This window comes from Cariama cristata, unplaced genomic scaffold, assembly GCF_000690535.1.
Source record: "Cariama cristata isolate BGI_N322 unplaced genomic scaffold, ASM69053v1 scaffold22484, whole genome shotgun sequence".
In the NCBI taxonomy this organism is placed as follows: Eukaryota; Metazoa; Chordata; class Aves; order Cariamiformes; family Cariamidae; genus Cariama; species Cariama cristata.
This window is the reverse complement of record NW_009611564.1, coordinates 13,415-26,380: the sequence shown is the minus strand read 5'-3', so window position 1 is coordinate 26,380 and position 12,966 is coordinate 13,415. Positions and strand designations below refer to the sequence as shown.

The following is a 12,966-nucleotide window of genomic DNA, read 5'->3' as shown; positions in this document are numbered from 1 at the left end:
CAGGGGCGGTGTGTCTGCCTCTGCCCCCGTTTTCTTGGGGATCCAAGCGTTTCTTTTCCGTTGAGGTCTCTGGTGGGTGTGGAAGAACTCGGTACGTTTTCTTCCGCAAAATCTTTCCAGGATTTAGGGAGGCCTGACTGTGATCCTCACCCCCCTCCTCTCCTGGCACATCAGACCCTCAGCCCCAGCCTTGTCACTCTTCGGTGTGACAGTTTTACTATAATTTTGTTCTCTGCCCACAGGTGGTTATTTAAAAGCAGATGCCTCACAAACTTTGGCCGTGTTTGGGCTTTGTTTGAGCTTTACCCGTAAGGCACATGTGGTTTGCTTCCTGAAAAGGGCTGGTGCTCTCTCAGAGCAGTGAGAGGCCCTTGTCTGCTGTGGTCTCTGATATCCTCTAAGCTGACTCCAGCACAGTTTACTGTCAGGCAGGTGTAATCACTTAATTGTGCTCGTCTGCCACATCCTCGCTGTGAAAGCATCTTGCAGCAGTTGCCATCCTGGGGGCAGCTCAGATTCTGATTTCAGGTGTGATGGCCAAAAGGCTGTTGTGCCTGTTCTCTCGTTGGCACTATAATAAAAAAAAAAATTACTGGTCTGGTTGCAGCACTTGTGCAGTTCCCCGCTGTCTCAGTAATTACTACGTGTACTGTCTGCTCCAGTCTGGCATCAAAATCAGAACTTTGCTGAGCTACACTGTATGGAGGAAGCCCACTTATTTTGAGGACAGTTACGGTATGATCGCAGGGCGTGTACTGGAGACAGCTGCGTGAATTCCAGTTGCACTGTGGGAGATGGGAAAGCAGTTAGATTGTGTGAAGGCAGAGGAATTTTAAAGAGGCTGTAGGTTTTGGTCTTGGTCTTTTTGTGTGATGGTAGCTTGCTGGGCTGTGTGAAGAGTTAGCTCCAGGTTGGGATCGGAGTAACGGCTCTGTTGTGGGTTCTCTCTTCAGCCAACACCTTTTGCGGAAGGAGGGGACGGATACCTCGCAGGGAATCCCCCAGCTCGTCAGCAACATCAATGCCTGCCAGGTCATTGCAGAAGCTGTGCGCACTACCCTGGGACCTCGGGGCATGGACAAGCTCATTGTGGATGACCGGGGTAAGCACTGGGCTGTGGCCTTCCACAACCGTGTAGAAAAGTGACTCGGAAATAATCTCCAACTGCAGTGCGTGCTGGCAGCATGCTTATTTACTTGTAGCTTTGTATCAATTAAAACTGGCATTTGCATATATGCAGACTTCAACTTCCTCACCCCATGCTAAACTTAATTCTCATGGTAGGGGTTCAGTTTCTGTCTCGGTGTTCAGTTTAACACCTTGACTGTGGCCTCCGCTGTTGAAGAGAAGATAATTGTCAGACCTCCCTGTGGAGCTACCTGTTTGCTGCCTGTTTGCCTGCGTTAAGGCAGCTGGGGTCTTTGTTGTGAGATTGGGTAGATCCAGGGTTAGTGGGACTAGATGTGAGAAAGTCTGTGCCAGAAAGGAGAAACAGTATGTCTTCACCCTGGTCTTCAGGTATCTCTGACGTCTCTATTTATTTTTCAAATGAGGCTCATATCATCTGTGGATAATAATATCAGTGCTTTTTGTGGCTGAGTGTGAGGTCAGTGGATGTTAACTGAGTTGATTTTTTTTTTTTGGGGGGTGTGATTTAGGGATAAGGCTTAGCCCACTCTGAAAAAGACTTGTATGAAGTCACCAAACTAATGTATTGCTTGGTTTTTTTATTGGTGTTAACTGAAGGGTGAGGTGGAAGGTTTTATCATTGTCTTTAAATAGTTTTTACAAATAGGAACTGTAATAACTTTTATTAAAAAAGTTAATTGGATTTAAATTTACTTAATAGCTAATATACTTGATTTCTAGTCTCTTTCTTCACGCGAGTGTCAGACTAGAATATCTGGGTTTATCTGTCTGGGGAGCCTATTGAGAATATATTGAGCATATATACCAACTTCACTGGATTTGCTCCAAAAATGGACTGAAAAGATGCTGTTAATGTGGCACGGGGGCACCTGCTGAGATGCTCTTCGGGAAGCAGCTCTTCTGGGCTCCCCCTCTCCCTGGGGTCACCCCTTCACTTTCCTTTTCAGCCAATTTGTAGTTATCTGGCTGTAGGAGTGTATTAAAACATTGTGGTGGTCACATTTCAAATCACATAGGAGAAAAAAAAACAGTCATTTGGCTGAAGAAAAATGACTTTTAAGTGGAAATTTGCAATGAGAGCCTGTGATTGTTTAGACATGACAAAAGTCACAGTGATGCAGGACCAGGGCTTGATTGGGGAACACTGTAATGTAATAACGGGTTGGGGTCACATTTGACCTTAAAGGCGAAATGGTGAAGCACAGTGAGACTGGCTGGTCTGAAATTACTCTTGCGTTAACGTCTCTGAGGTCAGAAAAACTCCCTTGCACGTTGGGCGCTCTTTCACGGTGACAAGGGCTTTACTTGCGGTGGTCAAGCTTGACTTCCTTTTCTACCTCAATCCTAGGCAAAGCCACTATCTCTAATGATGGTGCCACCATCCTGAAGCTCCTCGATGTTGTCCACCCGGCTGCGAAGACGTTAGTGGACATCGCCAAATCTCAAGATGCAGAGGTGGGAGAGTAACCTGACTGCTCTCAGAAGCATAACATGCAGCAGGAAGCTTGCTCGCGTTGGTGGTTCTGTGGACTTTGTGTTAACTGGTGGGAATTGCTTGTGGAGTGCTGGCATTTATGCCGGTTTCTTTATTGAAGCCTTCTCTTTTGTGATAACTTAAAAATCTTTTACCCTGTTTCAGTCAGATCTGATAGGTGGTTTGGAAACTTCAAAGATGCAAAGTTCACATTTCATGAATGTAGGTGACTGGGAAATGAGACTTCATCCTCAAACGGGATGCAGTCTGAACCCAGCCCTTCTTAATCACCAAAGAATCCAGCTGCAAATCTGTGAGCAGAGAAAATTATGAAATCTGATTTCCTCTGGAAGCCCTTGCGTGGCTTTGAAGCTGCTGTCACAGAGGCTCTGCAGCGTGTGGATGACACAGAGTGTTTCTTCTCCGTGCAGGTTGGTGATGGTACCACATCCGTAACTCTGCTCGCTGCTGAGTTCCTGAAACAAGTGAAGCCCTATGTGGAGGAAGGCCTTCATCCTCAAATCATCATCCGTGCCTTCCGCACAGCAACGCAGCTGGTAAGGCAGCGCTGCTTGTAGCTGAGGGAGGGCTCAGCTGCTGCTGCAGAGCTGAGGGGTGTATTGGGCCGCACCAGAGCGTCTGGGGAGAGTTCTGTGCCAAAGAGGAAAAATAACACACTTCCAGGCAAAATTCAGTAATGAACGGGCGTGGGGGGTGACAGTAGTGATCTCATGCTGTCTTACTGCAAACATGATCTGCCTTTTCTGGTGTCAGTGAGCTGTTATTACCAGTTAGTACCTCTGGAGTGCTGTCGCTTCCTTTGGTTTTTTTTTTTTCCAAGGAAGAATGAATAAATGGGGAAATTTTGTTTCCCATTCTCCTGATCTGTACTACTCCTTAGTAAACCTACGTCTTGTGAAGCCCATCAGTCCCATTAAGCTCAATCTTCTCTGGAGGTTAACTCCCTCAGTAGCCCTTTAGTTCCCCAGATCTCCGCTGAAAACAGCGGAGCAGCTCTGAGCCTCTTCCCGGTCCTCTTAAACTTACGTTGATGTTTCTTAGAATTACTGTGCTGCAAGGGGTGGAGTAACTTAAATGCTTGAAACTGCAGTGATGTTGAAGTAGGGAATAAAAGATAATATTAAATACAAGGAGAGAAGTTGAAGATCTGATCAGCTTATGAGCATGAATCATTAATCCAGCTGTTGGCTTGTGTTTTGACAGGCTGTAAACAAGATCAAAGACATCGCTGTTACAGTGAAGAAGGAAGATAAAGAGTGAGTTTCCCTTACAGGCGACCTGGTTGTGTAGCTGGGCTTCAGTTTGCTGGTGTGAGAGTGTTTCTGACTTCTGCTGTGGCTCTGGCTGAGGTCTCAAGGTTGGGCCGAACAGCTGCAGCCCCACACTAGGGTTATTCTCAAGTTTCTTGGAATTTCCTGCTCCTCCGGGCGAGATGCCGTGCTTTGACTTGGGCTGCAGAGAAGTATGTAGGCCAGTGTCTTCCAGTGCACATGGAGGAAGCTAGGTACCAAAATAAGTGGCCTGATTTCTTTTTTTCCAGTGGTGGTGGAAACTTGCAGCTTTTGCTGCAATCAGTGGCAGTGTTCAATGCTCAGCGCTCCTCTGAAAATTAGATCACTTTTTAGCTGTTGAATATCTGAAATTAGATAGCTAATAGCAGTAACGAAATGATCCCTTCCACTGAGGTGAGAATACTAGAGTTCACTTTCTCCCTGCATTTTAAGCTCTTCTGCTTGATCTGACCTTACTGATACCTGCAGTAAAATTTCAAGTTGAGCTGCTTAACCATCTTAAATAAACCAAAATAAGTTGGATCCTTTCTACTGGCCTGGGATGTGACATACAGTAGTTCTCATGGTCAGCAGTTACTTGGGTGGTAGAGCCTGGGAGTTGGATCCATATTTCCCTGGTGTCCCTTGTATCACGCACTCTCTTACGACGTACGTTACCGGGGTTAATACTTTAGAGAATGTGTCACCTTTAAGGAGTTTCAGAAATTTCTTACTGCCTTCGGGTGAAGGAGAGGGTGCTGAGCCCTGCTGTTTTGCTCAGGCCTGTGGTGTCTGAAAGCCAACCGACCTGGTCAGTGCTAGTCTGATGCTCGGGCTTTAAAAGGGCGAATCCTACTTTGACAGTCTGTGCTTTGACATGTGTGCCCTGCTTTCCCCATTGATAGAAGGGAACTGACCTTTGCCTCTACCGGTGGATTAATCATGCCATACACGGTGTTTTGTGAGCTTGTGAAAAGAATTGGCAAGTGAACAAGACCTTGTTTGTTCTTTCTTGCAGTGAGCAGAGAAGCCTGCTGGAGAAGTGTGCAGCCACAGCCCTGAGCTCTAAGCTGATCTCCCAGAGCAAGGAGTTTTTCTCCAAGATGGTCGTAGATGCTGTCATGATGTTAGATGACTTGTTACAACTCAAAATGATTGGAATAAAGAAAGTGCAAGGAGGTGCTTTGGAAGTAAGTTCTGTTGGAGCCTGTCCTGAAAGGATAGGAGACAGTGATTACAGCCCCTTTGATGGGTTGACTCTAGCAGAAATGCGGCCCAGCTTGATAATATCTGTTCGGGAATCACCGAAGTCAAACAAAGCTGTTGATGTGAGGAAAGAAGCTTAGGAAGTAGGGCTGGATTTCTTTCCTGTAGGTAAAGAATCTGTTTTTTTTGAGCCAAGTACAGTCTTACCTCTCTGCCCTCTGCAGTGAATGTTGTTACTGGTAAAAATTCCATATGATTGGAATAAAGAAAGTGCAAGGAGGTGCTTTGGAAGTAAGTTCTGTTGGAGCCTGTCCTGAAAGGACAGGAGACGGTGATTACAGCCCCTTTGATGGGTTGACTCTAGCAGAAATGCGGCCCAGCTTGATAATGCCTGTTCGGGAATCACCAAAGTCAAACAAAGCTGTTGATGTGAGGGGAAAAAAGCTTAGCAAGTAGGGCTGGATTTCTTTTCTGTAGGTAAAGAATCTGTTTTTTGGAGCCAAATATACTCTTATCTCGCTGCCCTCTGCAGTGAATATTGTTACTGGTACAAATTCCATTTATATCTCTGCAAATAATGCAGTGGTTTTTTTTTGGTGGGAAGTCCTTGTTACTTCTGGAACCAAAAGCCATATAGTCCTCATTGTATGCATGAGTACCGGGTTGGGAAAAACACAAAGAAAATGTTACGAAGGAGCTGATGTGGTGGTCGGCAGAGCAGAGGGGCTGTGTGGTTTATACCACAGAGCTGGAATACCTGTCGTGTACCGCACCGCACACGGGTATGTAGTAGGGAGTTGTTCTTGGGCTGTGGGACAGCTGCTGTGTCCGTGCTTTCTCCTGCCTGTATCCTGTGTAGGTTTAGCCCATCGCTTGGGACCCTTCTGCTGAAAAGTAAAGCCCACCACAGTCTGAATTATTATTCTGTGGCTGTTACTGTCTGTAAACGCTCTGCATGAGCATTTTCATTGAAGAGACATTGTAATTACACCATTATCTTGCCCAGACAACTAATTTAGTGAATTAGGAACATTTCAGCATCTGATTTTGTGGTGTCTGGGCCTGCTGGTGTTCTGAGGCTTGCAGAAATGGGTCCCGTGGGTAGGGTGGTGTCTCCCATTCTGGATAAAAGCGGCTCTCCCTACTCCACATTGTTTGGCCCTTATATTCCACTGTCAGACTCCTTGGAGATCTGTATGAGGATGGGGCGAATAATTTAGGATGCTACTTTTCAGAGTTGGCTTATGAGAGATCCTGGGTAGTCTCACCCTCTCAGCTGGAGCAGAGAAAGTCTGGGCTTGTCCTAGCTCAGGAGGGACAGAGATCCCCTGGGCTTCAGTGGCTGGGCAGGGCCAGGTCTGCGGGGTGTGGTTAGATACTTGGGGAGTAGGAGATTTAGATGCTGATTTTTCTCCCAGCCCTGAAGTCAAGAAGTTCAATTCCAGAAGGAGTGTTGGGCAGGGAAGTGCTGCTGCAAAACAATCCTGGAGGTGGTGGTAGAGCTCAGAAAAAGAAACAAGGGCAAAAAAACCCCAACCAAAACCCTGAGTGTGGGGCTGTGGATGAGAAGTATCCATCTTCAAAGGGTAGAAATGGGAAAGACATCAGAGAGAGAACAGATTGCTCTGTCCCTTGATCTTCAGATTGTGCATAGCATCTTTCACTGCGGTGTCTTGAGGGGTAGAAAGGAAGTGATAGAAGCTGGTTTTGTGAACGGAGAGAAGAAAATACTTGCTGCTTGCTTTCTCTAAAAGTGGGTTAATCAAAGGAGACAGCTGTTGGTGAATGCTTTGTAAATGAGGACTCTGAAAGCAGGGAGTCACCTGTGGGAGTTATTAACCCTGTTGAGAAAACCCTGGGAGGCTGAGCCTGACAAATCCCTGTCTTCTAGGACTCTCAGCTGGTGGCCGGAGTTGCCTTTAAGAAGACATTCTCTTATGCTGGGTTTGAAATGCAACCCAAGAAGTACCAGTCTCCCAAGATAGCCTTGCTGAATGTGGAGCTGGAGCTCAAAGCTGAGAAGGACAATGCCGAAGTCAGAGTAAACACGGTGGAGGTAAGAGCCAAAAGGGGAGCCTGTCCTCCTGCCTCAGACCGGCAAGATGGGGTGGCTGCTTGAGAGCCAGTGGGATAACTGGGATTGTCTTCTGCACATCCTTCCCCCCTGAAAATAGTTGGTGGGCTACGCTGCCTCGTTTGGGAGAAGAGCATGGCAGATGTTGAATGACAGCAGGTTTAGGGCAGGTTTCTGCTCGGTAGTTGTGCCTTGGCTATGCTGTGATAAGTCGTCAGCTGTGTGGTGACTTTTTTATGACTAACAAAGTGGCCTTCCAGGGAAAGCTTATTAAGCAGTGCTTTAAATGATGAAAGAGCCTCTGCATGTGTAAGCAAACAAGACAGCCATTTGGATAGTAGTTCTCTTTCCATCTGGTTAAAATACCTTTATGAAACACGGTCATTCTCTGACACCTTCTTGGAAAGTTGCGTGCATTTTGTTCCTGCATAACTCTGGCATCTAAAGATCTCTGGGTGCTTTGCTTTTGGGGTCTTGGCCCCGCTGTGTTCTTAGTAATTGTTTCCATAAAGTTCCCCTCTCTGCGGTGGTGAACACAGTGGTCCTTTCTGTTGTCGTCGGCTGCTGCGTGGTGTTGCTGTGGGCTTTTGTAAGATTTTCCAGCTGTCTGTGGCTGTACTTCACCGACAGCTACAGCACCACAGGCTTGGGAAGCCTGAGCACACTGCTAAAGCATGAGGTTTCTGAGGACCTGTGTTTTCCCTCTGGTGGATACTGAAGTCTCTCCAGCCCAACATCCATGCACAGTTCTGTAAACACCTCTCAGACATCGGTATAATCCCTTCTTCTTCCTTGTGCTTTCTCTCTTGAGCTGTCACTGCCTCTCTATCTGTTCATCCGGCCCCTTTATCGACTTGGTTGTGCTGCTGTGGAAGCATTTTAACAGACATGGCTCTTTGGCATAAAATAGAGCGACCTAAAATCACCTGTGAGTCTTAGAAAGCAGTTGTCTGCCGGGGCTGCATGGAGCAGCATCACTGCTGCCTTTGTTTTAGAAGGGCTCTCCCTTTGCAGGCACTGCGGGATGGCGTTTGCAATCCTTTGTAAGGTGAGCGCTTGTCCCTTTCTCTCTCCTCCCTGCTAGGATTACCAGGCCATCGTGGATGCCGAGTGGAATATCTTGTATGACAAGCTAGACAAAATCCACAAGTCAGGAGCCAAAGTTGTCCTGTCCAAACTTCCTATCGGTGATGTGGCCACCCAGTACTTTGCAGATAGAGACATGTTTTGTGCCGGCCGTGTCCCAGAAGAAGATCTCAAGCGAACTATGATGGTGAGCTACCTTGTTTCAGAATAAAGACTTTGGATTTAGTTTTAACCGTGCCAGGCTGGCCATTCCCAAAACAGGGCAGCAATCGGTGACTGAACACGCTATTCCTTACAAAGATTTAAAACGAAAATTGCATCATTTTTTGTCAGTGTGGCTATTATGTAAAGCTGCCATATACTGACAGAGCTGTTCCTTGGTGGAATGAACAATCACACGCTAATTACATCTGTGCTGATTTTTTTGTTTCCCTGATGTTGTTAGACATCAGGGTCTGTACGTTGCATCGGTAGAGGTTTATTTTCCCTAGTTCTTGCCTGTTCCATCGTGAGTGGTTTTTCCTAAGCTTTATTTGTGTAGCTGCTGGACTCTAGAGCCTGTGAGTCAGCACTTAGAAGAAGCATAATCTTATTTTGCTGTCGAGGATTATTTCTGATGTTGGTCACCTGCCTAAATGCATAAGATGGGAGGGGAAGCAGGAGAGGTTTTTTTTTTTTTTTTTTTCTCCTGAATCTGGCCTGCGGGGTGGTTTTGCATCAGCTAAAAGGCTGGGCTGTCTCTGAAGAGTGGGAGCCTGCCGGGCAAATCCGTCTTGTTTGTCAGTGTTGGTAATGCCAAGCTTTATCTCCTTTCTGTGCAGGCCTGCGGCGGTTCCATTCAGACTAGTGTCAATGCCCTGTCGGATGACGTTCTGGGCCGATGCGAAGTCTTTGAGGAGACTCAGATTGGAGGAGAAAGGTAAATACACCAGCTGTGAACCTGTAGTCTTGTGTAAGCATAATATTAGTTGGAAAAGTTAGGGTCTAAGCGTTGGCAGGTTTGAGCATCTCTTGAGGTGATGGTGTGAAAACAAGATTGCATTATTGCTGCTTTTTATGAGGCTGAGGGAGGGGGCAGGTGTAAGCTTTCATCTAAATCTTACCTCTTTTATATGCTTTTAAAAATACCTATTTATTGCCCAATGCCTTGTAGAACGTATAGTGGTATTTTTTCATTCATAACTTGAAAGCAACACCTTTTGGGGTCGATTGTGGCACTCGTCTGATATCCCACGCTTTACTGTCAGTGCAAATGAAGCGGGGTACTATATAATGGGGTTCTTCCTGTCGCTAGAGGAGAAGCCCTCTTTGGGGCTGTCTCCTGACATCTGCTGTGTTCCTGGCAACTGAAAATGAGAGCACAGGTTTAGCACAAAGCCCTGGCAACAGGGAGAGAGTGGATTTTCCTGGGTCAGCTTGAATCTCACTTTTATATTACCTGGCTCTGCTCCTTCTTAGCTCAGGATCTGATATGGGCACTGTGTAGGGTGAAACGGCTTCAGTCGCGCATCTGGCTTGTACAGAGCGTCTCTGTTCCCATGCTGTCACATCGGTGCAAAGCCTGTTCAGCAGCAGCACTGCTTCTCTGTCGCTGTAACCCTTCTTGTGTTGTGCCGTTGGCAGGTATAACTTCTTCACAGGCTGCCCGAAGGCGAAGACTTGCACGATAATCCTGCGAGGGGGTGCAGAGCAGTTCATGGAGGAGACGGAACGCTCCCTGCATGATGCCATCATGATAGTCAGGAGAGCAATCAAGGTAAGGACTGGTGGAGATATAGCTCCCTCCTGGATTGGTGTTGGGGTCGTTGATCGGACCTGGCACAGCTGTAACTCCTTCTAGAAACCTTTTCACACACCAGCATTTGGCTTAGGTCTCTGTGGAGAGACCGGGAGCTCTCAGCTGGTGGAGCGGAGCGCGCAGACGGGCAGCATCTGATTGATTCACTCAAGTGCTTCTCCTTGGCCAGAGCAGCGTTGGCTCTGCTGTGTTGCCAGCTGCTTTTCAGGCACGTCTGGTTTTCAGCCTTCTCTCCAGTACAGCTGTAACTTGTGCTTGCTGGGTTGTGGTGTGTTCTGTAACCACCTCCATCTTAAAGGGGAGACAATCTTCTGGGTGTGTCAGGTGGATTTGAACAGCAGGGTTGACTTCATGTGCGTGTGGGCACCCGTTAAAGCCACTTGTTCCCTCTCTTGGTGACCAATCTGAGGGGGTGACTGTCCCCTGGCTGTGAAGGTAGGCTGGGAACACCAAGAGAAGTCTGAGGCGTGTGCGGACGCGGGCTCTGCTTGTGGAGTTGCTGGGCCTGTGTGATGGATGCTGCCTAACTGCAGGCGTTTTCTGGGTTATGCATGAGAACGTGTTAACGTGGTGTTTTCTGGTTTAAAAACAGCTTTGAGGCTGAGTGCCCTGAGGGGATGGGAAGAAGCACGTTGAGATTTTTAGAACTGTTTTGCTTTTAGAAAGAACATCCTGATCTCCCTGCTGAAACAAATAGGGAGTAGAAAAAAATAGCAAAACTTGGCTGTGAAGCGCTGCTGCAAGTATCTTTAATTTTTTAAATGCTTTACAAAAGAGAGGGGGAATTTGCCCAGCAGAAGGTGGGGTGTGGTCTTCCATCCGTCCCCTGGTACAGTGTCCCCAGAGCACCCCTTTATCCTGGGAAGAGCTGCTGGTAGCTGTCACTTGAGGTCCTTCGCCTCTTTCTGAAGCTCCCAGCAAAGCTGGCAGGTGCTCCCAGGGATGGCAGCAGCCCAGGCTGTAGATTCCCCTGGGACTGGAGTGTCTGCATCACACTAACATGCAACACTTGCTGGAAGGGAGACTTTCCTGCTCTGCCTCTTCTTGGAACGAGAGTGAGTTTCCTCTCTTCTTTCAGAACGACTCGGTTGTTGCCGGCGGTGGTGCGATAGAGATGGAGCTTTCCAAATACCTCCGGGACTATTCCAGGACCATTCCAGGCAAGCAGCAGCTGCTAATAGGTGCTTACGCTAAAGCCCTCGAGATCATTCCCCGCCAGCTCTGCGACAACGCTGGCTTTGATGCCACCAACATACTGAACAAGCTCCGAGCCAAGCATGCGCAGGTAGGTGTCCACCTTTGCTGTTAGTGTGTGTGATTTCTTTCTTTCTTTTTCTCCTTGAACCCGACAGATCCGGTGTAATTCGGCTAAGCCCATGTTACGCTTGTGTCCTCTGTGATTAAATGCAGTGTTTTGTTTTCAGACCAAGTGTGGGCTTGGTGCAGGTTTCTATAAAAGGAAATGATCTGTTTTCCCTTTGATCACAGCTGTCGGGTGACTGTTTCAGAGTTTTGATTTGCTTTTTAAAAATGCATCATTTGTCAGGAGGGAGGCTTCTATATTAAACATGAAAGTAATTAGTGTAGAAGCTGGCCGAGCTGTGTGTTTTCTGGAGGAGCTGCAGGCTGAAGGTCCTGATTGCTGATGGTCATTTCAAATCTTGCGATCATTTCGGATCTTGTGGAGCATGTGCATGCGTGTACATGCAGTCTGGATTTGGGCAGTCCAAGGTTGCCCCTTGGCTTCTCTTGGAAGCAGCTGCCGCTTTGTGGGATCGCTCCCACCACATTTCATCCTGCTGCTGATGGTGGGGTTAGGGGGAACGCCCCAAAACGAGCGGCTGTGTCTTGGGGTGCAAAAACTGGGGCTGTGGGTGAGCGAGTGAGGCAGCAGTGGAGTGGCAGTCAATCCTGTGAGGCTTCTACAGCTTCTTTCTGAAATGGAGCACACCTATCTTACGAGGCTTCAATGGCACTGTTTGCTGACAGCAAAGGCTTTTGGGTTTTTTTTTTTAGTTTTTCTTTGTGTTTCCCCTCAAATATTCTTCGTACAGCAAGGTCCACCCTCTGCCTCTCCCTGAACACTCGTGTGTCTTTGCTTCCCGGTGCCCTGGCCTCAAAATCCTGACCAACCCAATAACGAGACCCTCTTCTGTCCCTCCAGGGAGGTATGTGGTACGGCGTGGATGTCAACAACGAGGACATCGCCGATAACTTTGAGGCCTGCGTCTGGGAGCCGGCCGTCGTGCGCATCAACGCGCTGACGGCAGCTTCCGAGGCTGCCTGCCTCATCGTCTCCGTGGACGAAACCATCAAGAACCCCCGTTCCACCGTGGACGCTGCGCCCAGCGGACGAGGCCGGGGGCGAGGCAGACCCCACAACCATTGAGAACCCCGCTCCCCCTCAGCGGTGGGACAGGGGCTGGCACTCTCCTCCAATGTGCAAAGTGAAAAAAGAATTGATTTCTAGCTTAATTAATGAGCCGTTTACCAGATGGTCATTTTGAGGGCTTACAGGCAACCACTGGCCTTGTTTAATTAGAGTCAAATCTTGGCCTTGGCAGCAGCAACCTCCTGTGAGATGCCCTGCCCCAGCGTTTCCTACACAGCACTGATCCCCTTAGGCTCGCCTCAGCCTTCCGCTTGGAAACTGCGCTGAGCAGAGCCCTCCTCCACGCTGGCAGGTAGTGCAGTGCCTGGGAGATTTGGTCGTATTTATACTTTTTTCTTTTTTTTTTTTTTTTCTTTCCTCCCCTTTTTGCTGGGGGGTTTGAACCCAGGCTCAAACACAATAAAAAGATGACTGTTTCGGTGTTCCTCTGTTCTCTGCTGCTTGCTTCATTCTCTAGGGTGGCACAGCATGGTTAGAGTTAAAAAGTTAACCTTT

At 47.7% G+C, this 12,966-nt stretch overlaps 1 protein-coding gene across 2 annotated transcripts; it reads left to right on the top strand.

The window, feature by feature from the left end:
* The first annotated feature begins 958 nt into the window (after positions 1–958).
* Positions 959–12,698, top strand: CCT7 (chaperonin containing TCP1, subunit 7 (eta)). 2 transcript variants are annotated; one of them, XM_009698311.1, is made up of 12 exons: positions 959–1,102; positions 2,498–2,604; positions 3,055–3,180; positions 3,848–3,900; positions 4,934–5,094; positions 5,399–5,412; positions 7,013–7,177; positions 8,280–8,468; positions 9,103–9,200; positions 9,905–10,037; positions 11,158–11,364; positions 12,244–12,698. In XM_009698311.1, the coding sequence occupies exons 1-12, from the start codon at positions 1,075–1,077 to the stop codon at positions 12,466–12,468; spliced, it is 1,506 nt and encodes a 501-aa protein (XP_009696613.1). In that variant the 5' UTR covers positions 959–1,074; the 3' UTR covers positions 12,469–12,698. The 2 variants fall into 2 exon arrangements, with proteins under 2 accessions (XP_009696613.1, XP_009696612.1); XM_009698310.1 differs by lacking the exon at positions 5,399–5,412 and having other exon boundaries at positions 4,934–5,105.
* Positions 12,699–12,966: the final 268 nt, after the last annotated feature.